Below are 26,382 nucleotides of genomic sequence, written 5' to 3'. Positions count from 1 at the left end.
GAGCATTTTTCTGGCTGGCCAGGCATATAGGGCAAGAATGGGAGGGGAGCACTGGACTTGGGATGCCTTTGGACCGGTGTGAGGAACTGGGCGATGCCAGTGGACTGGACACATTTCCAGATACTGGTTTACTTTCTCCCCTACTGTGGTTATGGAGGAGGGAGCATCATATGCAATGGTGGTGAAGAGGGCAACGGAGGTTCCCAACCTTGTACTTCCTTTTGTGTGGGTCAAGACTAACAGAAGTGCTTTAACATTGGGCTTCCTCATCAGACCCCCTGCTCCTCTTCACTGAGACACTGACTGGTATCCTACTTGTAACCTGGTCCAAGCCAGCACAGGGGGCTCCTGTGAACATGGTAATTGCCCACCACCATCGCCCGCCCCTGGTGATCCGATTTTCCTCACCCAGCACCCCACCCCTGAGAGCTTGGTTTTCCAAGCGTCGACTTTCCACAGCACGTTCCCTGCTGCTCCATTGGATAGGAAAGCCAAAAGGCTGGACATTTTAGGCAAGAAAATGTTTTCTTCCACCAGTCTAGAATTACGGTTGGTGAACACCACATGACTTTAGGGCCATTATTCCCACTTGTTTTAGGATATTGTTGCGCATGTTCTGCCACAGGTCCTGGAGGACGCCCGGGCCATCTTCTCCCAAGCAGTAAAAGATGGGAGAAATGCAGCAAAGGTCACCATCAAGTGTGGATTGGACTCAACTGACTCACTGGGCAGAGCCGTTTCAGCGTCAGCGGCTCTTAGATGCCTTGCTTGGCAGAGAAAGTCAGGCTTTTCAGGGGATGTCCAGGCCTACCTCATGGACATGCCCTTCGATGGGGCTTGTCTTATTAGAGAGAAGGCAGACTCTGGGCTGGAGAGCTTTAAGGACCCTCGGGCTAAGGCCAAGTCCTTGGGCCTCTCAGTGACCCCACTTCCCCAGTCTGCCTTTCGCCCCTTTTGTGGCTACGGAAGGGACTTATCACCGAGCTAACCCTCTGCCAGCCACCATCCTATGCAAGCTCTCTAAGCTTTGCATGGACACAGTGAACTCTGACCCGCTGGGTCAGGAAGCCAGAGGTCATGCACCACAAAAGCCCAGCAGCTGGAGCCTATAAGCCCTCTTAGTCTCCTAATAAGGGATCATGGCTTTCAAGTTGGCAGGAGATTACGTCATAATCTCTCCCAATGGCAGTCCATTACATTGGACAGGTGGGTCCTTAAGATAATTCGGAGGGGGTACTCCCTTCTCTTTGTATCTTCCCCTAGACCGCCAGCGCAAGAACGGCTGGCAGAGGATCATCTATCCTGACTCCAAGAGGAATTTATGGCTCTCTTGGCCAAGGGAGTCCTAGAGAGGGTTCCTATATCAGGAGTAGGCAGTAGCTGTTATTACTGCTACTTTCTGGTCCCCAGAAAGAACAAAGGTCTTTGAGGTCTTTCTCAAGAAGGATAAATTCAAGATGGTCACTTTCGCTCAGGTCTATTCTGCCCTAGATCAAAGAGACTGGTTGGTAGCATTGGACTTGCAGGATGCGTATTTCCACATCCCATCCTGCCTGCCCACAGGCGTTACCTGCAGTTGAAGGTTGGCCACAAGTATTTTCAGTTCACTGTGCCTCCATTACCCTTACCAGTTCCCTTAGGGTATTCACCAAGGTCACTGCTCATCTGCTGAGTTTAAGGGTGTTAGTCTTCCCCTATCTCGAGCACTGGCTGTTGAAGGCGGGCTCACACCAGGCTGTCGTCTCCCACCTTCAGACTATGGCGGACCTCCTGCATTCGCTGGGGTTCACTTTACATGTCCCGAAGTCACACCTGAATCCTTTTCAGAAGCTCATTTTTATCGGTTCAGTTCTGGACACAGTACAGTTTCAGGTTTAACCTCCAGAGTAGAGAGTCCAGGTTATTCAGGCTAATATTCTATTACTGGGATGTTTCAGCCTCTGTCCTGGATTTCGATCACAATGACTCAGATGGCCTCCTGCATCCTGCTGGTGAATAATGCCAGATAACATATGCAAGCTCTGCAGTGGGGCCTGAATTTCCAGTGGGCAGAGCATCATGGGAATCTCTCAGACATGGTCCAGATCTCAGAGGGAACTGCAAAAGACCTGCAGTGGTGGCTGTCGAACCGGGATTGGGTCAAAGGCAGACTCCTTTTCCTTTCCCAATGCAGATTCCACAGTGATTACAGATGTAGCACTCCTGAGATGGGGTGGTCATCTCAGAGAGGTGGAAATTAGAGGGCTCTGGTATCAGTGGAATCTGGACTCCACATCAACTTGCTCGAGCTCCAAGAGATCCAGCTGGCATTGAAGGCATTTTTTCCCTCTGTCAAGGGGAAGATAATGCAGGTGTTCACGCACAACACCACTGCCATATGGTATTGCAACAAGCAGAGCAGGGTGGGGTCGTGGACCCTTTGTCAAGAGGCTTTGTGTCTCATGACAAGGCTGGTACAGCAGGGCATATCCCTGATGGTTCAACACCTCCCTGGTTCTCTGAACACCAGGGCGGACTAACTCAGCCATTGTTGCCTAGCCGGTCACGAGTGGGTCTCCATTCGAAGGTGGTGCAAGGACTCTTTCAGCAGTGGGGGGAACCTTGGTTAGATCTGTTTGCCTCCAAAGAAAACTTGCAATGTCAGCAATTTAGTGTGTTAGAGTTTCCAAGGAGGCTATAACAAGGAGATGCGTTTTGTCTCAAGTAGAGTTCAGGCCTCCTGTATGCCTTTCTGCCCATACCACTTCTGCCCAGCGTTCTCAAGAAGGCCAAGAAGGACCGGGCCCAAGTCATTTTTGTGGCACCAGACTGGGCATAGAGATTCTGGTATGCCAAGCTTCTGCAAATGAGCATCAATCCTCCAATCATGCTGCCCCTTCGGGAGGATCTTCTATCTCAGCAGCAGGGGAGGGGACTTCACCCGAACCTGTCCAGTCTCCTCCTTCTTGCATGAAGATTGAGCGGTGACAGTTGACAGCCTTCGATCGTCCTCGTGAAGTCTGTAATGTTATTCTGGCAGCCATGCATCCCTCCTCCAAGACAGTTTACACCTGCCGACGGCAACAATTTGTAAATTATTGTACAGAAAAGTCTATCGACTCTCTTTCTGCCCCTCTTTCTTTCTCTCTGATATTCTTCTCTTCATTCTTACCCTTGTCTACCAGGGCTCTGTTCTGGGTACCCTTAAGGGCTATTTCTCTTCTCAGTTTGCCTTTCTGCGTCTGCCTGACCACCCTCTCTCTTTAAGTCCCCTATTGTAAATAGATTTTTGTAAAGGACTTGTACATATGTTCCCCCCTTCACCATTCATTATGCCTCAGTGGGACCTCAGTTTGGTTCTCACCTTCGAGTTGCTGCACAATTGTCTCTTCTGGCTGCCTACCATCAGGACAGCCTTTCTAGTGGCAATAACATCTGCCAGGAGAGTGAGTGAGTTGCAGGCTTTATTATCCAAATCTCCCTATCTATCTGTGTTTCCAGACAGTCGTGCTTTGCACCAGAGCCACTTTCCTTCCAAAAATGGTGACCCCATTCTACTATCACCCTGCCTACTTTTTAAGCTCCTCCACATCCATGTAAGAGAGGAGGAGCGATTCCATCGTCTGGACCCAAAATAAATGTTGTTGTTGTACCTTGACTGCACAAAAGAGTTCTGGATGGATGGCCAACTCTTTGTGGGGTATGTTGGAGCAAAGAAAGGTCGGGCAGTACAGACGTCAACCATTTCTCACTGGATCGTTCTCTGTATTAAAATCTGCTATGCCCTGGCCAATAAAAAGCCCCCTGAGGACTTAAGGGCCCATCCCACCAGGGGAAAGGCTGTGTGACCATGGCATTGGCACATGCAGTCCCAGTCCTGGACCTCTGTCAAGCAGCAACGTGGGCATCCCTTCACACATTTGCCAAACAATACTGCCTGGACAGTCAGGTCTAAAGGGTTGGGCATTTTGCCTGCTCAGTCCTGCAGGATTTTTTAGTTTAAGAAATTTGTCCGCAGCCCACTGCTGGGGTTGGTATTGCTTGGGTATCTACTCAAATGTAATGAATCTGCACCTAGACGTCTCTATCAGATGAAGTTAATGACCTTCCATAAAGCATTATCTGGTAGAGATACTATCAAGCTGCAGATTTCTAGGGTTAGGGATAACCCTTTCAAGGCCCTAGTTCGAACACACCAAGGTCATCTAACTTCATGGCTCTACACATATAGCATGGACAAGAAACAGACATCCACACGCCTGAGTGGCGCCTATAGAGGTGACCGTGACATCACTTTCTGGTCTGCGACGCAGCGTGGAATAGAACAAAGCCACCAGATGGTGCGCAGGAGTACGGCTAATGCAAAAAATTTCCAGATCCAGTCTGTCGTCTGGAAAGGAATCTGCAGCTAGATACTTTCTGTGCCAGATAATGCGTTACCGAAAGGTAAGTAGCTAGTTCTTTAAGAAGAAGTTTTTTTTTTTTTTTTTTACAGGAACAGCCAAGTGAGATTACTATAATGTTTTGTCCCCAAAGATTAAGTTTTAGGGTAGCGAGCAATACCGTACGATTTATTTTCAATAAAAACTTTTTAGAGATTGAGATTCAGCTAAATAGGTAGCAGTAAATATGCTTAACAGTTCAGACAAAATTTCCAATGGGAAATTGATCCTAAAGTGGTGAGTAGTTGGCATTTTTGTACTTTATGTGTTCAGTTTAATATTAATTGTAATGGCATTGGAGGGCAAATACAGTTGTATACATTTTAAAATATATATTTTTTAAGGTGTTTCAGATGAAAAATGTCATGTTCAGGAACCATCATGCTCGGATCTCTTCCTGTTTCCGGATGAAAGTGGAAATATTTCACAGGAGCTCTTTCCACCCTGTGTCGCCTTTACTCCCCATTTAATAGGCGAAGCCATGATGGATGTGCCTTCTGAAAGTGACGACTTCTGCATTCTCTATGCCCCCAAGACGGTCATTTCTGTAAGAATTTAATTTTAATCTGGTTGCAAAACATGATTAAATCAAATGCTAATTAAATAATTGATATTGATACTTAGCCTGCACGTTGTATCATGCCACAATTGCATTCCAATTACAGAATCCCTCTTTGTAAAGACCGCTAGTATTGTGCATTTTCCGTTCACTATTTATAGTGTTTAATATGTGAAAGTGAAATTGCCATCCTTGTAAATGAATGATGTAAACTTTTAGATTTCATCAAACAATGCATAAAGTCTTACTAAAGACACTTATAATGTGGTACATTAGCGATACTGTATTGACAGTAAGGACTATCCTGGGCCTAAACCGTAACATCTGCTTACCTCCCATGGACTAAGACATGTCATGTTATTGGAGGTTGTGTTGTGTTCTGCTACTGCAATAGCATGCTTCTTGTTCTTTTTGTCATGCAATGACTTTCCAGTCTGTTCTGGAGTTTCTATCGCATATCAAGTCTGAATCAGTTGCTGAAAAAAGTTGTTTGTTTTGGAAGTGTGATGCAGAAGTGTTGTTGGGTACCATACTTGTCAGTTATTTGCATATGTCAGCTGTATTGGATGTATGTTCAAAATAATTTTGTTTTTTTGTTGTAAGATATTGTGGTGTGTTTGTGTGGCGAGTGTTTCTGTGAACACAGTGATAATCAGCGATATAACATATTTTTAGATGTAAGGTGTTTGTGCAGTTTGCGGGGATTGGCATACCACTAGACGAATCCGAGTGGTCGGTGTTTTTGGACCCAAAACTCCTTGATCCACAAAGGTCACTCTCTGTTTTACCAAACAGGACTCGGAAATGGTTCCCTAAGACAGGCCACAGCCTCCAAACACCGGAGACTCCTTCCTTGCCGCCGACCAGCCCCTGCAGATTTTTACCACTTGCTCAGAGCCGGTGGTAGAGATCAGTTCTGCACCTCCTGGAACTTGTGAAAGCTTGCCTTAGAGGACGCAGTAATTTCAGGTCCTAAAGGTTATTCCCCATTCCGGGAATTTAAGTTGTTACCTCTCTTTAACTCACTGCAATATGCCAGCCAGCCAGAATTTGGAATTCCAGCCTCAATATCTTCCAGTGGAATTAAGAGGAAACCTGAAATAGGTGGTCATTTGACATGCAAATTTGATAGAATGCATACTTGGTGTCATAGATCCTTAAATTGTTAGTTAATATTCCAAATTTCCGTAGCTTTTGAGGGGATATTGACATGGTCTCCAATGTGGAGGGTCAGTTGAAGGGGTTTGGGCCAAGGATGACTGTACTCATTTGCTGGATTTCCTTCTCCGTCCCCTTAAAGCAAAGTCAGAAACTTTAAGGTCCAGACACGCTTCATGTCAGCTTGGTGCCTGTCTCGTACGTGGTCTTTTTTTTTTTTTGTCCTCATAAAGATCCACATCTCCAATCGAGGGTCATCAACCTGTGCCCATCAGGAACGACCCCTCTAATTTGGTCAACACAAAAGGGCATGTATGCTTTCTCCTCTCCGAGTCCTAATCTGTTCTAGTGGCCATGCTAATCAAGCGCATGTGCCTAAACCAGCCAGACTTGTGGAATTAACTCCCTGAAAACAGGGGGACTATTATCATTGGACTATACAAAAAAAAAAAGACCACTTTGCTGAACATTTTCCCATATATCCCAACAATCATCTCTTTTACCAAGTGGGCCCATACGCTCCATTCTACAAAAATAATTTATGGATGCCAACCAATCAGAAATTGAGCGAGGTGATGACAAAATCCACCTGAAGTATATCTTTTGTCTAGCCAAAAGTATCACCAAGAACATCAGTTGTTTATAACACCTAGGGAGCGTCGAATCCCATGTTGAACCAGATGCTACTCCAAAAATGATTAATGAGAGAGTTACATCCACATCAGAGCTTATTATGTGTTTAAGTGTTCTTTCTACGGGGGCCCAAAAATCACTGACCTTAGAGCAGCTCCAGAACATGTGAATATCATTTGCCTTAGCCTCACCACAGCATGGGCAACTTCTGTCTGACTTCCCCAAGACTGACAGCTTCTGCGGAGACCAGTAGACCCTGTACAGCATAAACAAATGTTTTTTCTTCAACAAAGCCGATCGGTGACGGACCAAAGCATAGAACATGAAGTTTCCCAGATTTTGACCACATCTGAAGCTGGAAGGGCCTCTCCTCATTTCTTCACAGGAAGAGGCAACACATCCTCTGAAGCGTCTAAAGACGCCTGATACCAGACAGCAATTTCTTTGTAAACCGAAACTTGAACTAATTTCTCCTCCCAGACGTTCTTCACAACCCCCTCATTTTCGAGAGTAGTAGCCCAACTAGCTAGCTGATAACACTTAAACTTTGAAATCCTGTATCCAACTAGTTCCTCAAACCTAGACCAAGATACAAACCTGGACCCTCCAGAATTTGTTCCCACCTTGCCACCCCCTTAACCTCTAACGGAAGTGCCAATTTATCTGTAAAACATTCAGGGGTGCCAGGTGAGTCCCAAACCGGGGCAAGAGAACTATAGTACTTAATCTTGTCGAACCAACCACCAAATTCTGACGGCATCCTTAAGTATCTTCAAACAAATCTTTGTAAAATATTTTGGATGACCACATTTATACAGAAAATATACACCAGCCTCTAATAATTCCTGAGTCATTGTATCCCAGAATGCCGTTTACTCAGATCTATCACATAACAGAATCTGCACATTCTTCAAATGAAAAGCAAGATAATATTTATAGAAGTCTGGAACTGCGATCCCTCCTTTTTCTTTTTTTCCTGCATAATTTTTGCCATGCGATCCGAACGCCCCCTAGATGACCACCCAAACGAGGTCAAATCCCCCTTTATCTTTTTAAATCAACACCTCTTAAATTCCAATGAAATAGCGTTAAACAAAAAAGTAAATTTTGGAAGAATGATTATTTTAAGAATATTAACTCTTCCAATAAAAGACAGAGGAAAACCAGCTCAGATTTTAAGCAATCTTCGAGTTTCCACACAAACCTTAACAAAATTAACCTTAGCTATTTCTTTTAGGCTAGAAATAACTTGAATCCCCAAATATCTAATCTGTTCCTTGACAAGAGGGCTATTGTACGTGGTATTCCAACACATAATCTCAGTTTTTTCCAGATTTACGGAATAACTCAACACCCTGCCAAAGTCCTCTAACCGCTGTGTAATTCTAGAAAAAACTTGGCTCAGGTCACCGGTATAAATCATAAGATCATCAGCATATAAAGAAACCTTATTTATCCAGCCCTGCCATTGAAAGGGGAGAATCTGGCTATGAGCCCTAATTGTTGCGGCCAATGGCTCAATATATAAATCAAAGAGAAGGGGGGGCAGTGGACAACCCTGGACAACACTGACGCATCCCTCTCTCAATCATAAATCTCCGTTATATCTTATCATTAATCAAAATGCTAGCAGTCGGGCATTTATAAATAGCCTGAATTGCTCTAACAAATTTTGGTCTGAACTTATATCCCTCCATAACAAATTGTAGAAAACGCCAGTTCAGCCGGTCAAAAGCCTTAGCAGCATCGAAAGTGAGAACCGTTAATGGGGCCTCCCTAGAGTCACCATATCTACTGCACCTAATAAATTATGGGTAAATTCAAGTAATTGTCTACCCCTAATAAACCCCTTCTGATCTTCGTGAATCAGCCTACTAATCGGATCCTGAAGCCTTTTAGACAAAACATAAGTATAGAGTTTATAATCTGACTTCAACAGAGATATCGGCCGATATGAACTGCATAGTGCCGGGTCTTTCCTGGGTTTTAGAAGAAGGCTTATTATGGCCTCATCCCTGGACTTTGGCATGTCAACGCCTTCCCGTAAAAGAAGATTAAGCAACTCCACTAAAATTGGCAAAAGCTCATCACATAGTACACAGTATAATTCGATGGGCAAACCATCCGGGCCTGAGGCCTTCCCCTTTTTTACATTTTTTATTGCTACCTCCACCTCCCCGGATCTATCTTCCTCTCCAACAGTAACTGATCCGTTTCCCCTAACTGGGAAAGATGAATCTCCTCCAAATAACCTCTGGCCACCTCTTCCGAAATATTCAGATTGTCAGTGTAAAGATTCTGAAAAAAGTCTACAAAAGCCTCCTCTATCTCAGATGCAACTGTACATAAAGCTCCGGTAATCTCTGATTTGATTGACGCAACATAATTCTTAGAATGTCTGTTTTGGTTTTCCACGCTAAAAGCTTACCACAGCCTTCCCCATATTCGTAATGAGCTTACCGGCTACTGTCCCATCCCCTTCTATTTTTCTTTTCAAGGAATAGAAATAGATCTGTTTTAGCAGATTCTAATTGGGCATCTAAAATGGCTAGCTGACTCTCCTCGCATTGATGGATGTTAAAGATCGCATCCTGCAGGGAGGCTATCTGAGATTCAAGTTGCTTTAACTGATATATTTCCTCTCTATATTTATAGGTAGCCAAATCCACAAGCCTTCCTCTAATGAATGCTTTATATGCACAACGTCTGTAACGTAGTAGAACCATAATTAATTTCCAAAAATTATTTTGTATCTCACCTCAGACCATCGACAGTCAGCTCATCCAAAAAAAGAGCTCGATTAACTGTCCACCTGGGAATGAATGGGTTGAATATTAAGGGATACATGCAACTTTACTGCAGAATGATCCGAAGGGTGAGCCGGAACAGACCGACATATCTCGCCATGTCACATAGATTATTCTGTATCAAAAAAAAAAATCTATCCTAGAACTATGCCCGTACTTTTTGTTGTTAAACGGAAACCTTGACCCATCACCCCCTTTCTGATGCCAGATATCAATTAAACCAAGATCTACCATTGCTTGTTTTATCTAAGACTGGGTTTTAGGAGAGTTCACCGTCGGTCTTGAGATAGACTTGTCTAACATAGGATCCAGTAAAACATTAAAATCCCCACCTACTACAATCGGATGTTTTGCTACCAATAAATGGCTGTACAATTCCTGAAAAGTTGCTAAATCATCCACATTAGGCCCGTAATAACCAGCTATCGTAAACCAAACCCCGTGCAGGCCCACCTCTACAATCAACCACCTACCCCTTTACAACATTTGCTACACTTGCCCTTACAGATTTCTTAATGAGGATCGCCACACTTTTCACAGCACATGATTGATTTGTGCATGCGTTAAAACCCACCCAGTTCAAATGTTTAAGACTTTTATTCCACTCTGACTGCAGTTAGTGAGTCTCCTGTAAGATAATCACCTCCTCATCTATCTCTCTCAAAAATTCAACATTTTTCCTCCTTCTACCTTTAACCCATAAACCATTGATGTTCTATGAAAGAAATTTCAACAAAACCCTCTTATGGCTAGCCATTATCTGGGAAAATGAAAAATAAGGGAAAAGAAACCAAGATCTAAATGTACTGTCAAACCCTTGACTAAACCACCTGTAACATTCCTGAGGACACCTATGTGCACATTTTTAATTTTTATCCCTATGCTCCCCCCCTATTGTTACAAACCCCCCATCCATTATCACAAATTGCCCCACTGCCTCCCCTTCCTGTGCAAACCCTCCCTGCCATCCCAACGGGGTGACTATTATAACCCATTCGAGCTCAGTTCCAGACGACTCTTTCCTGCAGAAAAAAATCCGTCGTTATGATACTTTTCCCTTCTCAATTAAAGCCGGAACTTCAACAGGATCCCTGTTGTTGTACATTTTGTTTTTCCACATAATCCTTAAAGATGCCGGGAACCTCATCTGAACTGTAGCACCAAGAGATCTAAATTCCTGCATGAACTTTTCCAGTTCCCACTGCCTATCTAATGCCACTTCAGAAACATCCAAACGTATCCGAAAAGACCACTCCCCCATAGAAAAACTGCCCGCCTTAGGAGCTTCAGAGAGAATATTCTCTTTTACGGTATAATTTCCAAAATTAATAAATATTTTCCTGGGCACTTTCCTGTCAGATTTCCTTATAAAGGGGTCTCGAATAATTGTTTGGATATCCTCTTCCAACTTTAGTGTTCCATAGATGGGAAGAACTTTCTAAACAAAGTAGTTACATAAACCTTGATATATATTTCTTCATGAACACTCAACAACCTAATAATATTCCTCCGCAAATTATTTTCCAATGATTCCAGCTTCTCCTGAAAAACTTTTTCTTTAAGTGTCAGTTGAGAAATGTCCTGAGAGTTAGTAAGTAATCATATCTCTTGTTCTGCAACCACTGCTTCCAACCTACCCATTCACTCGGTTAGCACATTCAATTTACTTTCCAATGCTACACAAGATTCCCTGATTTTCCCTTGATTATATTCAGATACCTCAAACAGTATATCGTGAAAGTGTAGAAGCTGCTGGCGATTCAGCTAGTAAAAGATCAGACGCATCTACCTGCTTCTCAGATTGATCAGCCTCCTTATCACGTTCTTGCCCGCTTATTACTCGATTCTCAGGGAGGGAAGCAGGAAAAAGGGGGAGGTTCTCCAAAGTTTGTAAAGATTGCATTTCCGAGCCTCTGGGAATTTTTTTCAAAAACGGTGAATGTAGAGAGACCGGCCTACACCCCTCTAGTAGCTGAGCATGTGAAAGGGTGGCCTTGTTTGAATTGCAGGTTTAACCTACTTCATTGCTGTGTCTCTTTCTTAATTTGATTTCAGGCTGCAGAGGTGCAGGATAGTTCCCTTTTTTAATATTAGTTAACCCCCTCCCTGGCCCTTTCTTGCTACTAATATGAGGTCCCCCCTTTCCAATCCCGTTATAGTCTCCAGAAGCCAGCTCCAGGGGGCCTCCTTACCTTCACATGTGCTATGCAGCAGCTGAGTGGGTGCAAGCGGGGGGCTTCTAAAGGTTGCCCGAGCCCTCAGCTTAGCCGGCGTCATATAAACACAGTCCCCCTCCCTGGTCGCTAGATACGACTTGCAGTGAACAAAAGATTCCTTCTCCTTGCGCCCAACGCCGAGAAAATCGGCAGCGCGGGACTGCAACGGATGACGCAGCGTCTACCGCGGCACACACTGTGAGCAGCCTCCGCCCACACTGCAAAACTCGAGACACCGACCCTGCGCGTCTCTGACCTGCAATCCGTCTCTGGCCCTGACTCGCGCGGGGAGCCGAAAGCAGGAAAAAGATGCAACCGATTTTGTGCCAAACGGCAAGGTTCGGGTGCCGTACAGTAATGTTGTCACTCCGCTCATCGGCCGGAACAGGTAAGCTCCCGACTGCTGAGCTCACGCGGCCGCCATGTTCCCTTGTTCATACGTACATGGTCTTGTGGATTGTTTTTGAGATGCATTTTATAGCCATGCATGTGTAGTCCATTATTGTAGGTTTCATTACTATGTGAGTACTGGTCCAAGTAGTTGTTCAAGTAGTTAATCGAGAGGTGTGAAACTCCTGACATTACACACCTTATTCTGCAGGTTTGCACTGAAAGGAGTTCATTTTGACTTACTGCATCAGCTGTATTTTTACCCCCATGGACAAAAAATATGTATTCTTATTTTGTACGTGGCTGAGCCTTGTTTAGCTGCCTTTTACCGATAACTTTTTTAAACTGAAAGCATAGCCCCCTATGGGCAATACCTTATATTATTGGTATTAAACTGTCGACCATAAACAGATAGTTGATTAAACAAAGAACATTGAAAATTCTGACTAAAGATTAGTAAGTTGAAGAGAAGTAACTCGGAACGCTCCTCGCAGGATCGTCATCTTGAAGTGATCAAGGGGCTTGTGTGTCTCGGTGACCAAGAGAGCTGTGCAGGAGGGAGCTTAGGGCCAGATGTAGCAAGATATGCTTTTGCGACTCGGAAATTGCGAGGTGTGCGACTTGAAATTTCCGAGTCGCAAATGCATATGCAGAAGGGTGTTTCGGACACCTTCTGCAAATCGCAAGGGGGTCGCAAAGACCCACCTCATTAAAATGAATGAGGTGGGTCGCAATTTGCGACCCACTTGCGATTCCCTGCACTCACAGGGATGGTGGCCTGCTGGAGACAGCAGACCTCCATGTCTGTGACTGCTTTTTCAATAAAGCAGTTTTTTTTATGTATTGCAGCCCGTTTTCCTTAAAGGAAAACGAGTTGCAATACAAAATAAAAAATGAAACCATTTGGTTTCGTTTTTTCAGAGTAGGAGCGGCACAGACTCGCAAAATGGGAATGTGCATTGTGATGCCCGTTTTGCATGGCGCAAACTGCGAAAATCACAGTTTGCGCCATGCAAAACAGTTTGTACATCTGGCCCTTAGTCTCATAGGTGGGTTGTCCAAGCCAGGCAGGTCAAAGCGTAAAGACCAGAAAAGGTGGGATCCACTGCTTCTCCTGGTGTTTTGGTGCCTTATAATATATGTAAATGCACATTTTCTTTATTTTCTTTATTTCTTCATCTTGTTTTAATTCTGTATTTTAAAAAGGACAAATTTAAATGAGCTGATAAGCAGAACATCCTCCTAGAGATGAAAAACTATTGTCACTGTCAGGCATATAGAAAAATGAAAATGTTTTCCATATGAAAAACTGTGAAAAATACTAAAATTTAAAAAAATCTATTGTGCAATTTCACAACTCGCCTGACTTGACCCCGTGAATTTTACATAATGTGGACTATGAGCATACGCAAGATTTGGGAACACAACAAGCTAGGCAAGTTCGAAACATGGTGAATATTCTCTTATGTAGACCTGATGCTTATGTGAATCCGGGGGGATTAAGCCTAAGCCTGACTTCAGAGTGTTTCATTTGTTTCGCAAGTAAGACTTCAGGTGTAGTTAAAATAGGTAATATGTTTACATAATTCAGAAACATGGGCAGATTGATTAGCATGCTCTTGTTACTGCAGAACTGCAGCCATGATTCTGATACTACTATGTCAATTTTTTCAGTTCTCCAGTTTGCTTAAGATAACCTTTCTTTTCGTGTCAGGATAAAGAAGAAGAACCAGTGGTAAAAAAAATGGTAGCTGATGCAGTCATAATAAAAGACAACCATTTTAGTCTACGGGGAAGAAAGACTGATTCAAGCAAGGCCCCCTTGCACTTCCCTGTGCCTGAAATGCGCTATGTCGTAAAGGAAGTGTCACTTGTTTGGCATCTGTATGGCGGAAAAGATTTTGGAAGTTCTCATCATGGCTCCCCAGCTAAAAGTTATAGGTAAGTGTTTATTTCTTTAAAAAAATAAATATATATATATATTTGTTTTTTCCATGCATAAAAAAGCAAACCATGACAACTTGGTGAAAACATACACAGTACATACTCTGTATAGGCTTCCAGTACATAGTTATACCAGTGTGCCGTAATTTGTAGTGAAGGGAGTGATATCTATGTGAGCATAATATGGTATGTATCCAGTGAAACACATGACAGCAGTAGAGTTCTAGCCACACACAACACACTTTCACCACTCATGTCTTTGTTGCCTGACTGCTACATACAGGTTCATTCCTGGCAAGGCAAGATCTGAGGGCCCCTCATATGTTCTGGGGTCTTGCCTATGGGACATGTAGGCCTGCAGTTTTCAGCCCGCACCCTTCTAGTTGATTTAGTAAATGTGATCTTTTCAGCACTACATTGTTTACTCTGTTTGCCCCTGTTAGTTAGCACTAGGAGCAAGGTGAATTTCATTTTAAGGTGTAAAGGAAGGGTTATTTCTCTTCCTTCCTTGTCTACTCCTAGGTGTGTATTTCTCCTTATTGTCATTTGTCTTTGAGGATTTTACAAATTTAACAGTTTTTAACGAAGACAGTAATTACGTCAGCCAGTTGTTAGTCTTCCAAATGTTAAAGCTGTGTTATCAGATGTTTCGTTATAGAATATTCTTTGTAGGGAAACTCGAAATCTGTCAATTTATTTAATGAAATAGTCTGTTTCTAAAGCTACAGATCTCCAAATGTAACCAAAGAGAATTATGGCATCCTTATGCCCTTCGCTTCCAGGCCTTTTCCTCCTCAGGTGCCAGGCCTTTTTTTGGCTATTTGGGGCAGTTCGCGCTGAGGCCCTCATAACTTTTTTTCCACATAAGCTACCCACACCAAATTTGCGTCCTTTTTTTCCAACATCCTAGGGATTCTAGAGGTACCCAGAGTTTGTTGGTTCACCTGAAGGAGACCAAGAAATTAGCCAAAATACAGCGAACATTTCATTTAAAAAAAAAAAATGGGAAAAAAGGGCTGCAGAAGAAGGTTTGTGTTTTTTCCCCTGAAAATGTCATCAACAAACAGTTTGCGGTGCTTAAATCACCATCTTCCCAGCTTTCAGGAACAGACAGACTTGAATCAGAAAACCTCATTTTTCAACATTATGTTGTTATTTTACTGGGACATACCCCATTTTTACTATTTTTTGTGCTGGATCCTGAAACGCTAAACATTTCTGAAAAGTAGACACAATTCTGAATTCACCAAGGGGTCATTTGTGTAGTTCCTACAAGGTTTTCCTACAGAAAATAACACCTGAAATAAAAAAATATTGAAATTAAGGTAAAAAAAAAAACAGCCATTTTTCTCCTCGTTTTACTCTAACTTTTGCCTGCGATGTCAGATTTTTTGAAGCAATATACTGTTACGTCTACTGGACTCTTCTGGTTGTGGGGATATATAGGGCTCATAGGTTCATCAAGAACCCTAGGTACCCAGAGCCAATAAATGATCTGCATCTTGCAATGGGTTTTCATTCTGTACCGGGTATACAGCAATTCATTTGCTGACAGATAAAGAGTGAAAAATAGGTATCAAGAAAACTTTGTATTTCCAAAATGAGCACAAGATAAGGTGTTGAGAAGCAGTGGTTATTTGCACATCTCTGAATTCCGGGGTCCCCATTTCAGCATGTGAATTACAGTGCATTTCACATATAGATGCCTTTTTTACACACTGTCTTATATTTGGAAGGACAAAATGTTGAGAAAGACAAGGGGCAATAACACTTGTTCTTCTATTCTGTTTCCCCCCAAGTCTCCCGATAAAAATGGTACCTCACTTGTGTGGGTAGGCCTAGTGCCTGCAGCAGGAAATGCAACATGGACACATCACATTTTTACATTGAAATCTGACGTGTTTTTTGCAAAGTACCTAGCTGTGGATTTTGGCCTCTAGCTCAGCCGGCACGTAGGGAAACCTACCAAACCCGTGCATTTTTTGAAACCAGACACCTAGGGGAATCTAGGGTGGGGTGACTTGGGGGGCTCGCACCAGGTTCTGATACCCCTAATCCTTTGCGAACATCAACATTCATAAAAAATAAAAAAAAACTCCTTTTCCTCACATTTCGGTGACAGAAAAAAAGTTCTGGAATCTGAGGAGCCACAAATGTCCTTCCACCCAGCATTCCCCCAAGTGTCCTGATAAAAATGGTACCTAACTTGTGTGGGTAGGCCTAGTGCCCGTGACAGGAAATGCCCCAAAACACAATGTGGACACATCACATTTTCCGAAAGAAAAAGCAGTTTTTTTGTAAAGTGCCTAGCTGTAGATTTTGGCCTCTATCTCAGCCGGCACCTAGTGAAACCTACCAAACCTGTGCATTTTTTAAACCTAGACACCTAGGTGAATCCAGGATGGGGTGACTTGTGGGGCTCTCACCAGGTTCTGTAACCCAGAATCCTTTGCAAACCTCACAATTTGGCAAAAAGTACACTTTTTCCTCACATTTCGTTGACAGAAAGTTCTGGAATCTGAGAGGAGCCACAAATTTCCTTCCACCCAGCCTTCCCCCCAAGTCTCCCGATAAAAATGGTACCTCACGTGTGTGGGTAGGTCTAGTGCCCACGACAGGAAATGCCCCAAAACACAATGTGGACACATCACATTTTCCCAAAGAAAAAAGAGCTGTTTTTCTGCAAAGTGCCTAGCTGTGGATTTTGGCCTTTAGCTCAGCCGTTTCTGTGTGGGATCACCGCACCGGCACAAATTTCCTATCACACAGCGATCCCCTCAGTCTCCTGGTAAACATGATACCTCACTTGTGTACGTGGGCCAAGTGCCTGTGACAGGGAAGAGCCAAAAATATGTCACAAATGAGGGAGAAACAAAGCAGGTCCAAAAGGGCAGTTTGAAAAAAATCATTTTTAGGCTGACAAGTGGGGCAGATCTTTTATCGGTATAGGTGCGTCAGTGCTGGGTGGTAGGAATTTTGTGGATTCCTGCAGATTCCGGAAGGTTCCATCACAAAAATGTGGGACAAATGTGTGATTTCCAGTAAAGTTGGAGGTTTGCAGGGGCAGTGAGAGTAAGAAAATGGTGTGGAGCCATGTGAAGCACACCACCCTGGACTCACCCATATGTTTAGTTTTCATATGTGTCTAGGTCTTGTCGATTTTGGCAGCATCCCAAAGTCCAAAAAGTGTAGTCCTCACCATTCCATGTGGGACCATTTTGAGAGCTAAACAAGCTCTCTTGGGCCAAATGTAAAACCAAATCCCAAAATGATCAAATGTTCTCTTGCTTGCTGTGGGATAAGATGTTTTAGTGTGCGGGCAAGAGCTGAAATACTGTTATCCCATTCAGGTGGGGTGGGGGCATAACCATGCCCATACTCGTTGGTAACCAGCACCCCACTCTTATTTTTTTAATTCCCTGGCATCTAGTAGGCGTTCTGCCCCCCCAGGGAGTGGATTGGGGGTAATTGCCCCATCTACCAACTGGTGGGCAGAACAACTTTGGCCCATTTATTTGGGGTGCGGGTATGGCCATAGCCCCACCCTCTTCTTTTTTTTTTTTTCTTTTTTTTTTTTAATCTTCCCTGGTCTCGGGTGGGCTTTATGCCCCTCTTGGGGGCAGATGGGCCTTCGAGAAATAGGCCGATCTGCCCCCTAGGGGGGCAGGTATGGCTAGCAGTAATGTGCCCCCATGGGGAGCGGCCCCCAAACAAAACACCACATACACACCACTCCCTGGTGCCTAAGTGGTTTCTACCCCCCTCGGGGGGCAGATCGGCCTAATAGAAATAGGCTGATCTGCCCCAAAGAGGGGCAGAAATGGGCTAAAATAAATTTGCCCCCCTAGAGGGGAGCGACCCTTACTTAAGGGGTCTCTTCCCTTGCGTGAAATTGGCACAAAAATAATCCCTGGTGCCTAGTGGATTCTGCCCCCTCGGCCTAATAAAAATAGGCCGATCTGACACCAAGGGGGGTAGAAATGCCCTGAAATAATTATTCTTGCTGCATGCTTTGCGTCCTGTGGAGATGAACTGGGCAGATGTCGGGTACAGTGGCCTTGGTCTCCATTAAAGACATCTTTACTTCTAAACATTGACTCCATTTTGTTCTCAGATTTACCACTTATGATTTGTCACACATCAGGACTAGTGGAATAGTATTTGTAAAAAGCTACACATAGCATAGGAATGAAGCTTTTGTTGGCAATTGTGAAATGAAATCTGATAGAATCTTTTAGCTACATATTCCTTACCTTTGAGCGTTCTCCCAGGCGTCAGACTGGATCTGGAGATTTTTCTTGAGCAGTACCCCTGCTCACCGTTAGGCGACATTGATTAGCTCTTTGTGCCTCAGCATTGTCCATGCCGAATATGACATTCCAGTTCCTATATAGGCGCGCCCTGGTGTGCTGTCAGTTCTTTTCTTTTCAAGCCATCTAGCGCTGATCCGGAGAGAGCTACTAATCTGTCATTTTTTGGCTGACTTTCTTTTTTTTTTACACTTTTTGTCGAGGACTGTTTTTTTTTATTTATTTTTTAGAGTTTTAGTTTCTGGTGCATCAAGGATGTCATTGATGAAGACTGGGTTCAAGCCCTGTGGTTTCTGTCATTGTGCGATGTCCGTGAACGATCCATACCTTGTGTGTCTTTAGTGCCTAGAGCACGACCACAAACTGAAGTCGTGCTCTGAGTGTTGGGCCATCAATCAATCAATCAGTCGCATTTATAAAGCGCGCTACTCACCCGTAAGGGTCTCAAGGCGCTGTGGGGGGGAGGGAGGGTCAATGCTCGAAGAGCCAGGTCTTGAGCTGCCTTCTGAAATGAAGGTGGTCTTGTATGGCGCGAAGGTGGCTGGGAAGGGAGTTCCAGGTCTTCGCTGCTAGGTAAGAGAAGGACCTGCCTCCGGCGGTGGCTTTGCAAATGCGTGGTACGGCTGCCAGGGCTTGTCCGGTCGAGCGTAGGGTGCGAGGAGGAGTGTAGAAGGAGATGCGGTGGTTGATGAGTTCTGGTCCGCGGTTGTGCAGGGCTTTGTGTGCGTGGGTGAGGAGTCTGAAGGTTATCCTCTTGTTGACTGGGAGCCAGTGGAGTTTCCTCAGGTGTCCGGAGATGTGGTTGTGGCGGGGTATGTTCAGGATAAGTCGTGCAGCGGCGTTCTGGATTCGTTGAAGTTTCCTCTGCAGCTTGATGGTGATGCCGGCGTACAGAGCGTTCCCATAGTCCAAGCGGCTGCTGACGAGGGCGTGGGTGACGGTCTTCCTGGTGTCGGTGGGGATCCAGCGGAAGATCTTGCTGAGCATGCGGAGGGTGTTGAAGCATGCTGAGGTCACTGAGTTGACCTGTCTGGTCATGGAGAGGGAAGAGTCCAGAATGAAACCGAGGTTGCGTGCGTGGTCGGTGGGTTGGGTAGTGCTGCCTAGGGCGGGAGGCCACCAGGAGTCGTCCCAGGCGGTAGGTGTAGGGCCGAGGATGAGGACCTCCGTTTTCTCTGTATTCAGTTTAAGCCGGCTGTCTGTCATCCAGTTCGCTACTTCCTTCATGCCTTTGTGTAGTCTGGTTCTTGCTGAGGTGGGGTCGTTGGTGAGGGATAGGATGAGCTGGGTGTCGTCTGCGTAGGATATGAGGTTGAGTCCGTGTTTGCGTGCGATGTTCGCCAGGGGGGTCATGTAGATGTTGAAGAGGGTGGGGCTGAGGGAGGATCCCTGGGGGACGCCGCAGATGATCTCCGTAGCCGTGGATCTGAAGGGGGGGAGGCGGACTCTCTGAGTTCTTCCGGAGAGGAAGGAGGTGATCCATTCCAGGGCCTTGCCTCTGATGCCGGCGTTGCTTAGGCGACGTATCAGGGTGCGGTGGCAGACCGTGTCGAATGCTGCAGAGAGGTCCAGGAGTATGAGGGCCACGGTTTCTCCTTTGTCGGTCAGGGATCTGATGTCGTCCGTGGCTGCGATGAGGGCGGTCTCGGTGCTGTGGTTAGCTCTGAAGCCGAACTGTGAGGGGTCGAGTGAGTCGTTGGTTTCCAGGGCGGTGGTGAGTTGAGCGTTGACGATTTTCTCGATGACTTTGGCGGGGAACGGTAGGAGCGAGATGGGCCGGAAGTTTTTGAGTTCGGTGGGGTCTGCTGTTGGTTTCTTTAGGAGGGCGTTCAGTTCAGCGTGCTTCCAGTTCTCCGGGAAGGTGGCGGTGGAAAAAGATGTGTTGATGACGTCTCGGAGGTGGGGTGCGATGATGTTGTCGGCTTTGTTGAAGATGTGGTGCGGACAGGGGTCGGATGGTGATCCTGAGTGGATGGAGTTCATGACGCGGGTGGTTTCCTCAGTGGAGGTTGGGTTCCAGGTGTGGATGGTGGTGTTGTCGGTGGCGGGTTCCGGTGGGGGGTTCGAGTTGGTTGTGGTGAAGCTGTTGTAGATGTCGGTGATCTTGTGGTGGAAGAAGGCTGCGAGGGAGTCGCAGAGGTCCTGTGAGGGAGGGATGGAGTTGTTTTCGGCGTCGGGGTTGGAGAGCTCTTTGACGATGCCAAATAGTTCCTTGCTGTTGTGGGTGTTGCTGTCTAGTCTGTTCTGGAAGGCTGATTTTCGTGCTGCGCGGAGGAGTTGGTGGTGTTTTCGGGTGGCGTTTTTGAGAGCAGCCATGTTTACGTCGGTCTGGTTGAGGCGCCAAGTCTTCTCGAGGGTGCGGCATTCTTTTTTGGAGTCCTTGAGGTCGGGGGTAAACCAGGAATTTTTCTTGTGGCTGTTTCTGTTTGCTTGGGTCTTCAGGGGGGCCAGGAGGTTGGCGCAGTCTGAGATCCAGCTCGTGAGGTTGTTGGCGGCTTTGTTGGGGTCTGTAGTGCTGGTGGGTGGGTTCTGAGAGAGGGTCGATGTGAGTTGTTCCGAGGGGATTCGGTTCCACTGTCTTCTTGGTGGTTGTTGGGCGTGGTGGTGTACGTTGGTTTTCTTGAAGCTGAAGTGGACACAGCTGTGGTCTGTCCAGGAGAGTACAGTGGTGTGGCTGAAAGAGATGTGTTTGCTGGAGGAGAAGATGGGGTCCAGCGTGTGTCCGGCGTAGTGGGTGGACGTGTTGACTAGTTGTTTCAGTCCCAGGTTGGCGAGGTTGTCCAATAAGGCGGTGGTGTTGTTGTCGGTGCGATTCTCCAGGTGGAAGTTGAGGTCCCCTAGGAGGATGTAGTTGGTGGACGGGAGTGCGTGTGGGCTGATGAAGTCTGCGATGTCTTCGCTGAACTTTGTGCGTGGTCCTGGTGGTCGGTATATGAGGGTGCCTCTGAGGGTGGTCTTGGGGTCGCTGTTGATTGAGAAGTGGAGGTGCTCGGCGTCGGGCAGTGAGTTGTCGGTGTAGGTTGAGATGCGGATGGAGCTCTTGTGGGCGATGGCGATGCCTCCTCCGGTGCGGTTGGTGCGGTCTTTCCTGATGATTTTGTAGCCGTCGGGGATGGCTATGGCGATGTCGGGTGCTGAGGAGGGGTTCATCCAGGTCTCGGTGAGGAAGGCGATGTCCGGGTTTGTAGAGTCGATGAGGTTCCACAGTTCGATGGCGTGCCTGTGGACGGATCTGGTGTTGACCAGGATGTAGTTGAGGTTGTTTCTGGGCGAGTCGTTCCTGTTGGGTGTAGTGTGAGTTCGTAGGCAGGTGAAATGGCAGTTGCGGCAGGTGAAGGGTCCGTGGGTCCGCTTCGGGGTGGCGCGGCAGCAGGCCGGCCTGCGGCCGGGGTTGAGAGCGGTGAGGAAGGCGGAGTTGTGGGTCAGGCGGGGGAGGTGGGGGTCGCGGGGGCCAGGGGTTGTGGCGCTAGGCGCGGACGGGCGCAGACGGGCTTGCCTTAGGCGCGCCCGCTGCGCGCGTCTGCTGCGCGGCCTCGCAGCGGCCGCCATTTAAGGGTAGCCGGGGAGGAGGGGTCAGCTGGGAGGTGGGAGGCGGGCGGGCGGGGGAATCTGGAGGAGGGAAAAAGAAAAAAGCGGCGAAAAAGGCGGCAAAAGAACGGCGGCAGAAAACGGCGAGAAGGCCAGGTAAAACTCTAAAGGGAGGGGCTGAGAATGAGGAAGAGCGGCAGGAGGGGGCACACGGCACTCAGGGGGACACGCACGGGATACACGGGGAAAAAAGGAGGATTCCGGTCAGTCAGTCAGCACTAGCACTCGGGGTACACGGGTAAAGAGGGGGCACACTTGCACACACTCACAGGATGAGAACGGTGAGGAGGGCAGTCAGGGACTGGTGGCGCTGCATGAGCAGGGGAGCGACCTACCCGAGGGTCAGTGGTCGCTACCTCTGCCTCGCAGCGGCCGCCATTTAAGGGTAGCCGGGGAGGAGGGGTCAGCTGGGAGGCGGGAGGCGGGCGGGCGGGCGGGGGAATCTGGAGGCGGGAAAAAGAAAAAAGCAGCGAAAAAGGCGGCAAAAGAACGGCGGCAGAAAACGGCGAGAAGGCCAGGTAAAACTCTAAAGGGAGGGGCTGAGAATGAGGAAGAGCGGCAGGAGGGGGCACACGGCACTCAGGGGGACACGCACGGGATACACGGGAAAAAAGGAGGATTCCGGTCAGTCAGTCAGCACTAGCACTCGGGGTACACGGGTAAAGAGGGGGCACACTCGCACACACTCACAGGATGAGAACGGTGAGGAGGGCAGTCAGGGACTGGTGGCGCTGCGTGAGCAGGGGAGCGACCTACCCGAGGGTCAGTGGTCGCTACCTCTGCCTCGCAGCGGCCGCCATTTAAGGGTAGCCGGGGAGGAGGGGTCAGCTGGGAGGCGGGAGGCGGGCGGGCGGGGGAATCTGGAGGCGGGAAAAAGAAAAAAGCGGCGAAAAAGGCGGCAAAAGAACGGCGGCAGAAAACGGCGAGAAGGCCAGGTAAAACTCTAAAGGGAGGGGCTGAGAATGAGGAAGAGCGGCAGGAGGGGGCACACGGCACTCAGGGGGACACGCACGGGATACACAGGAAAAAAGGAGGATTCCGGTCAGTCAGTCAGCACTAGCACTCGGGGTACACGGGTAAAGAGGGGGCACACACTCACAGGATGAGAACGGTGAGGAGGGCAGTCAGGGACTGGTGGCGCTGCGTGAGCAGGGGAGCGACCTACCCGAGGGTCAGTGGTCGCTACCTCTGCCTCGCAGCGGCCGCCATTTAAGGGTAGCCGGGGAGGAGGGGTCAGCTGGGAGGCGGGAGGCGGGCGGGCGGGGGAATCTGGAGGTGGGAAAAAGAAAAAAGCGTCGAAAAAGGCGGCAAAAGAACGGCAGCAGAAAACGGCGAGAAGGCCAGGTAAAACTCTAAAGGGAGGGGCTGAGAATGAGGAAGAGCGGCAGGAGGGGGCACACGGCACTCAGGGGGACACGCACGGGATACACGGGAAAAAAGGAGGATTCCGGTCAGTCAGTCAGCACTAGCACTCGGGGTACACGGGTAAAGAGGGGGCACACTCGCACACACTCACAGGATGAGAACGGTGAGGAGGGCAGTCAGGGACTGGTGGCGCTGCGTGAGCAGGGGAGCGACCTACCCGAGGGTCAGTGGTCGCTACCTCTGCCTCGCAGCGGCCGCCATTTAAGGGTAGCCGGGGAGGAGGGGTCAGCAGGGAGGCGGGAGGCGGGCGGGCGGGGGAATCTGGAGGCGGGAAAAAGAAAAAAGCGGCGAAAAAGGCGGCAAAAGAACGGCGGCAGAAAACGGCGAGAAGGCCAGGTAAAACTCTAAAGGGAGGGGCTGAGAATGAGGAAGAGCAGCAGGAGGGGGCACACGGCACTCAGGGGGACACGCACGGGATACACGGGAAAAAAGGAGGATTCCGGTCAGTCAGTCAGCACTAGCACTCGGGGTACACGGGTAAAGAGGGGGCACACTCGCACACACTCACAGGATGAGAACGGTGAGGAGGGCAGTCAGGGACTGGTGGCGCTGCGTGAGCAGGGGAGCGACCTACCCGAGGGTCAGTGGTCGCTACCTCTGCCTCGCAGCGGCCGCCATTTAAGGGTAGCCGGGGAGGAGGGGTCAGCTGGGAGGCGGGAGGCGGGCGGGCGGGGGAATCTGGAGGCGGGAAAAAGAAAAAAGCGGCGAAAAAGGCGGCAAAAGAACGGCGGCAGAAAACGGCGAGAAGGCCAGGTAAAACTCTAAAGGGAGGGGCTGAGAATGAGGAAGAGCGGCAGGAGGGGGCACACGGCACTCAGGGGGACACGCACGGGATACACGGGAAAAAAGGAGGATTCCGGTCAGTCAGTCAGCACTAGCACTCGGGGTACCCGGGTAAAGAGGGGGCACACTCGCACACACTCACAGGATGAGAACGGTGAGGAGGGCAGTCAGGGACTGGTGGCGCTGCGTGAGCAGGGGAGCGACCTACCCGAGGGTCAGTGGTCGCTACCTCTGCCTCGCAGCGGCCGCCATTTAAGGGTAGCCGGGGAGGAGGGGTCAGCTGGGAGGCGGGAGGCGGGCGGGCGGGGGAATCTGGAGGCGGGAAAAAGAAAAAAGCGGCGAAAAAGGCGGCAAAAGAACGGCGGCAGAAAACGGCGAGAAGGCCAGGTAAAACTCTAAAGGGAGGGGCTGAGAATGAGGAAGAGCGGCAGGAGGGGGGGCACACGGCACTCAGGGGGACACGCATGGGATACACGGGAAAAAAGGAGGATTCCGGTCAGTCAGTCAGCACTAGCACTCGGGGTACACGGGTAAAGAGGGGGCACACTCGCACACACTCACAGGATGAGAACGGTGAGGAGGGCAGTCAGGGACTGGTGGCGCTGCGTGAGCAGGGGAGCGACCTACCCGAGGGTCAGTGGTCGCTACCTCTGCCTCGCAGCGGCCACCATTTAAGGGTAGCCGGGGAGGAGGGGTCAGCTGGGAGGCGGGAGGCGGGCGGGCGGGGGAATCTGGAGGCGGGAAAAAGAAAAAAGCGTCGAAAAAGGCGGCAAAAGAACGGCGGCAGAAAACGGCGAGAAGGCCAGGTAAAACTCTAAAGGGAGGGGCTGAGAATGAGGAAGAGCGGCAGGAGGGGGCACACGGCACTCAGGGGGACACGCACGGGATACACGGGAAAAAAGGAGGATTCCGGTCAGTCAGTCAGCACTAGCACTCGGGGTACACGGGTAAAGAGGGGGCACACTCGCACACACTCACAGGATGAGAACGGTGAGGAGGGCAGTCAAGGACTGGTGGTGCTGCGTGAGCAGGGGAGCGACCTACCCGAGGGTCAGTGGTCGCTACCTCTGCCTCGCAGCGGCCGCCATTTAAGGGTAGCCGGGGAGGAGGGTTCAGCTGGGAGGCGGGAGGCGGGCGGGCGGGGGAATCTGGAGGCGGGAAAAAGAAAAAAGCGGCGAAAAAGGTGGCACAAGAACGGCGGCAGAAAACGGCAAGAAGGCCAGGTAAAACTCTAAAGGGAGGGGCTGAGAATGAGGAAGAGCGGCAGGAGGGGGCACACGGCACTCAGGGGGACACGCACGGGATACACGGGAAAAAAGGAGGATTCCGGTCAGTCAGTCAGCACTAGCACTCGGGGTACACGGGTAAAGAGGGGGCACACTCGCACACACTCACAGGATGAGAACGGTGAGGAGGGCAGTCAGGGACTGGTGGCGCTGCGTGAGCAGGGGAGCGACCTACCCGAGGGTCAGTGGTCGCTACCTCTGCCTCGCAGCGGCCGCCATTTAAGGGTAGCCGGGGAGGAGGGGTCAGCAGGGAGGCGGGAGGCGGGCGGGCGGGGGAATCTGGAGGCGGGAAAAAGAAAAAAGCGGCAAAAAAGGCGGCAAAAGAACGGCGGCAGAAAACGGCGAGAAGGCCAGGTAAAACTCTAAAGGGAGGGGCTGAGAATGAGGAAGAGCAGCAGGAGGGGGCACACAGCACTCAGGGGGACACGCACGGGATACACGGGAAAAAAGGAGGATTCCGGTCAGTCAGTCAGCACTAGCACTCTGGGTACACGGGTAAAGAGGGGGCACACTCGCACACACTCACAGGATGAGAACGGTGAGGAGGGCAGTCAGGGACTGGTGGCGCTTCGTGAGCAGGGGAGCGACCTACCCGAGGGTCAGTGGTCGCTATCTCTGCCTCGCAGCGGCCGCCATTTAAGGGTAGCCGGGGAGGAGGGGTCAGCTGGGAGGCGGGAGGCGGGCGGGCGGGGGAATCTGGAGGCGGGAAAAAGAAAAAAGCGGCGAAAAAGGCGGCAAAAGAACGGCGGCAGAAAACGGCGAGAAGGCCAGGTAAAACTCTAAAGGGAGGGGCTGAGAATGAGGAAGAGCGGCAGGAGGGGGCACACGGCACTCAGGGGGACACGCACGGGATACACGGGAA

At 48.5% G+C, this 26,382-nt stretch overlaps 1 protein-coding gene across 2 annotated transcripts in view; it reads left to right on the top strand.

Moving 5' to 3' along the window:
• ATG2B (autophagy related 2B) overlaps positions 1 to 26,382 on the top strand; it is an 860,766-nt gene that overhangs the window by 517,840 nt on the left and 316,544 nt on the right. For both annotated transcript variants that reach the window (XM_069208269.1, XM_069208268.1), the window contains exons 30-31: positions 4,766 to 4,968; positions 13,899 to 14,125. In XM_069208269.1, the coding sequence (XP_069064370.1) occupies positions 4,766 to 4,968; positions 13,899 to 14,125 (430 nt within the window). The remainder of the gene's footprint in view (positions 1 to 4,765; positions 4,969 to 13,898; positions 14,126 to 26,382) is intronic.

This window comes from Pleurodeles waltl, chromosome 9 (genome assembly GCF_031143425.1).
Source record: "Pleurodeles waltl isolate 20211129_DDA chromosome 9, aPleWal1.hap1.20221129, whole genome shotgun sequence".
NCBI lineage: Eukaryota > Metazoa > Chordata > Amphibia > Caudata > Salamandridae > Pleurodeles > Pleurodeles waltl.
This window is presented reverse-complemented; position numbering and strand designations above follow the sequence as displayed.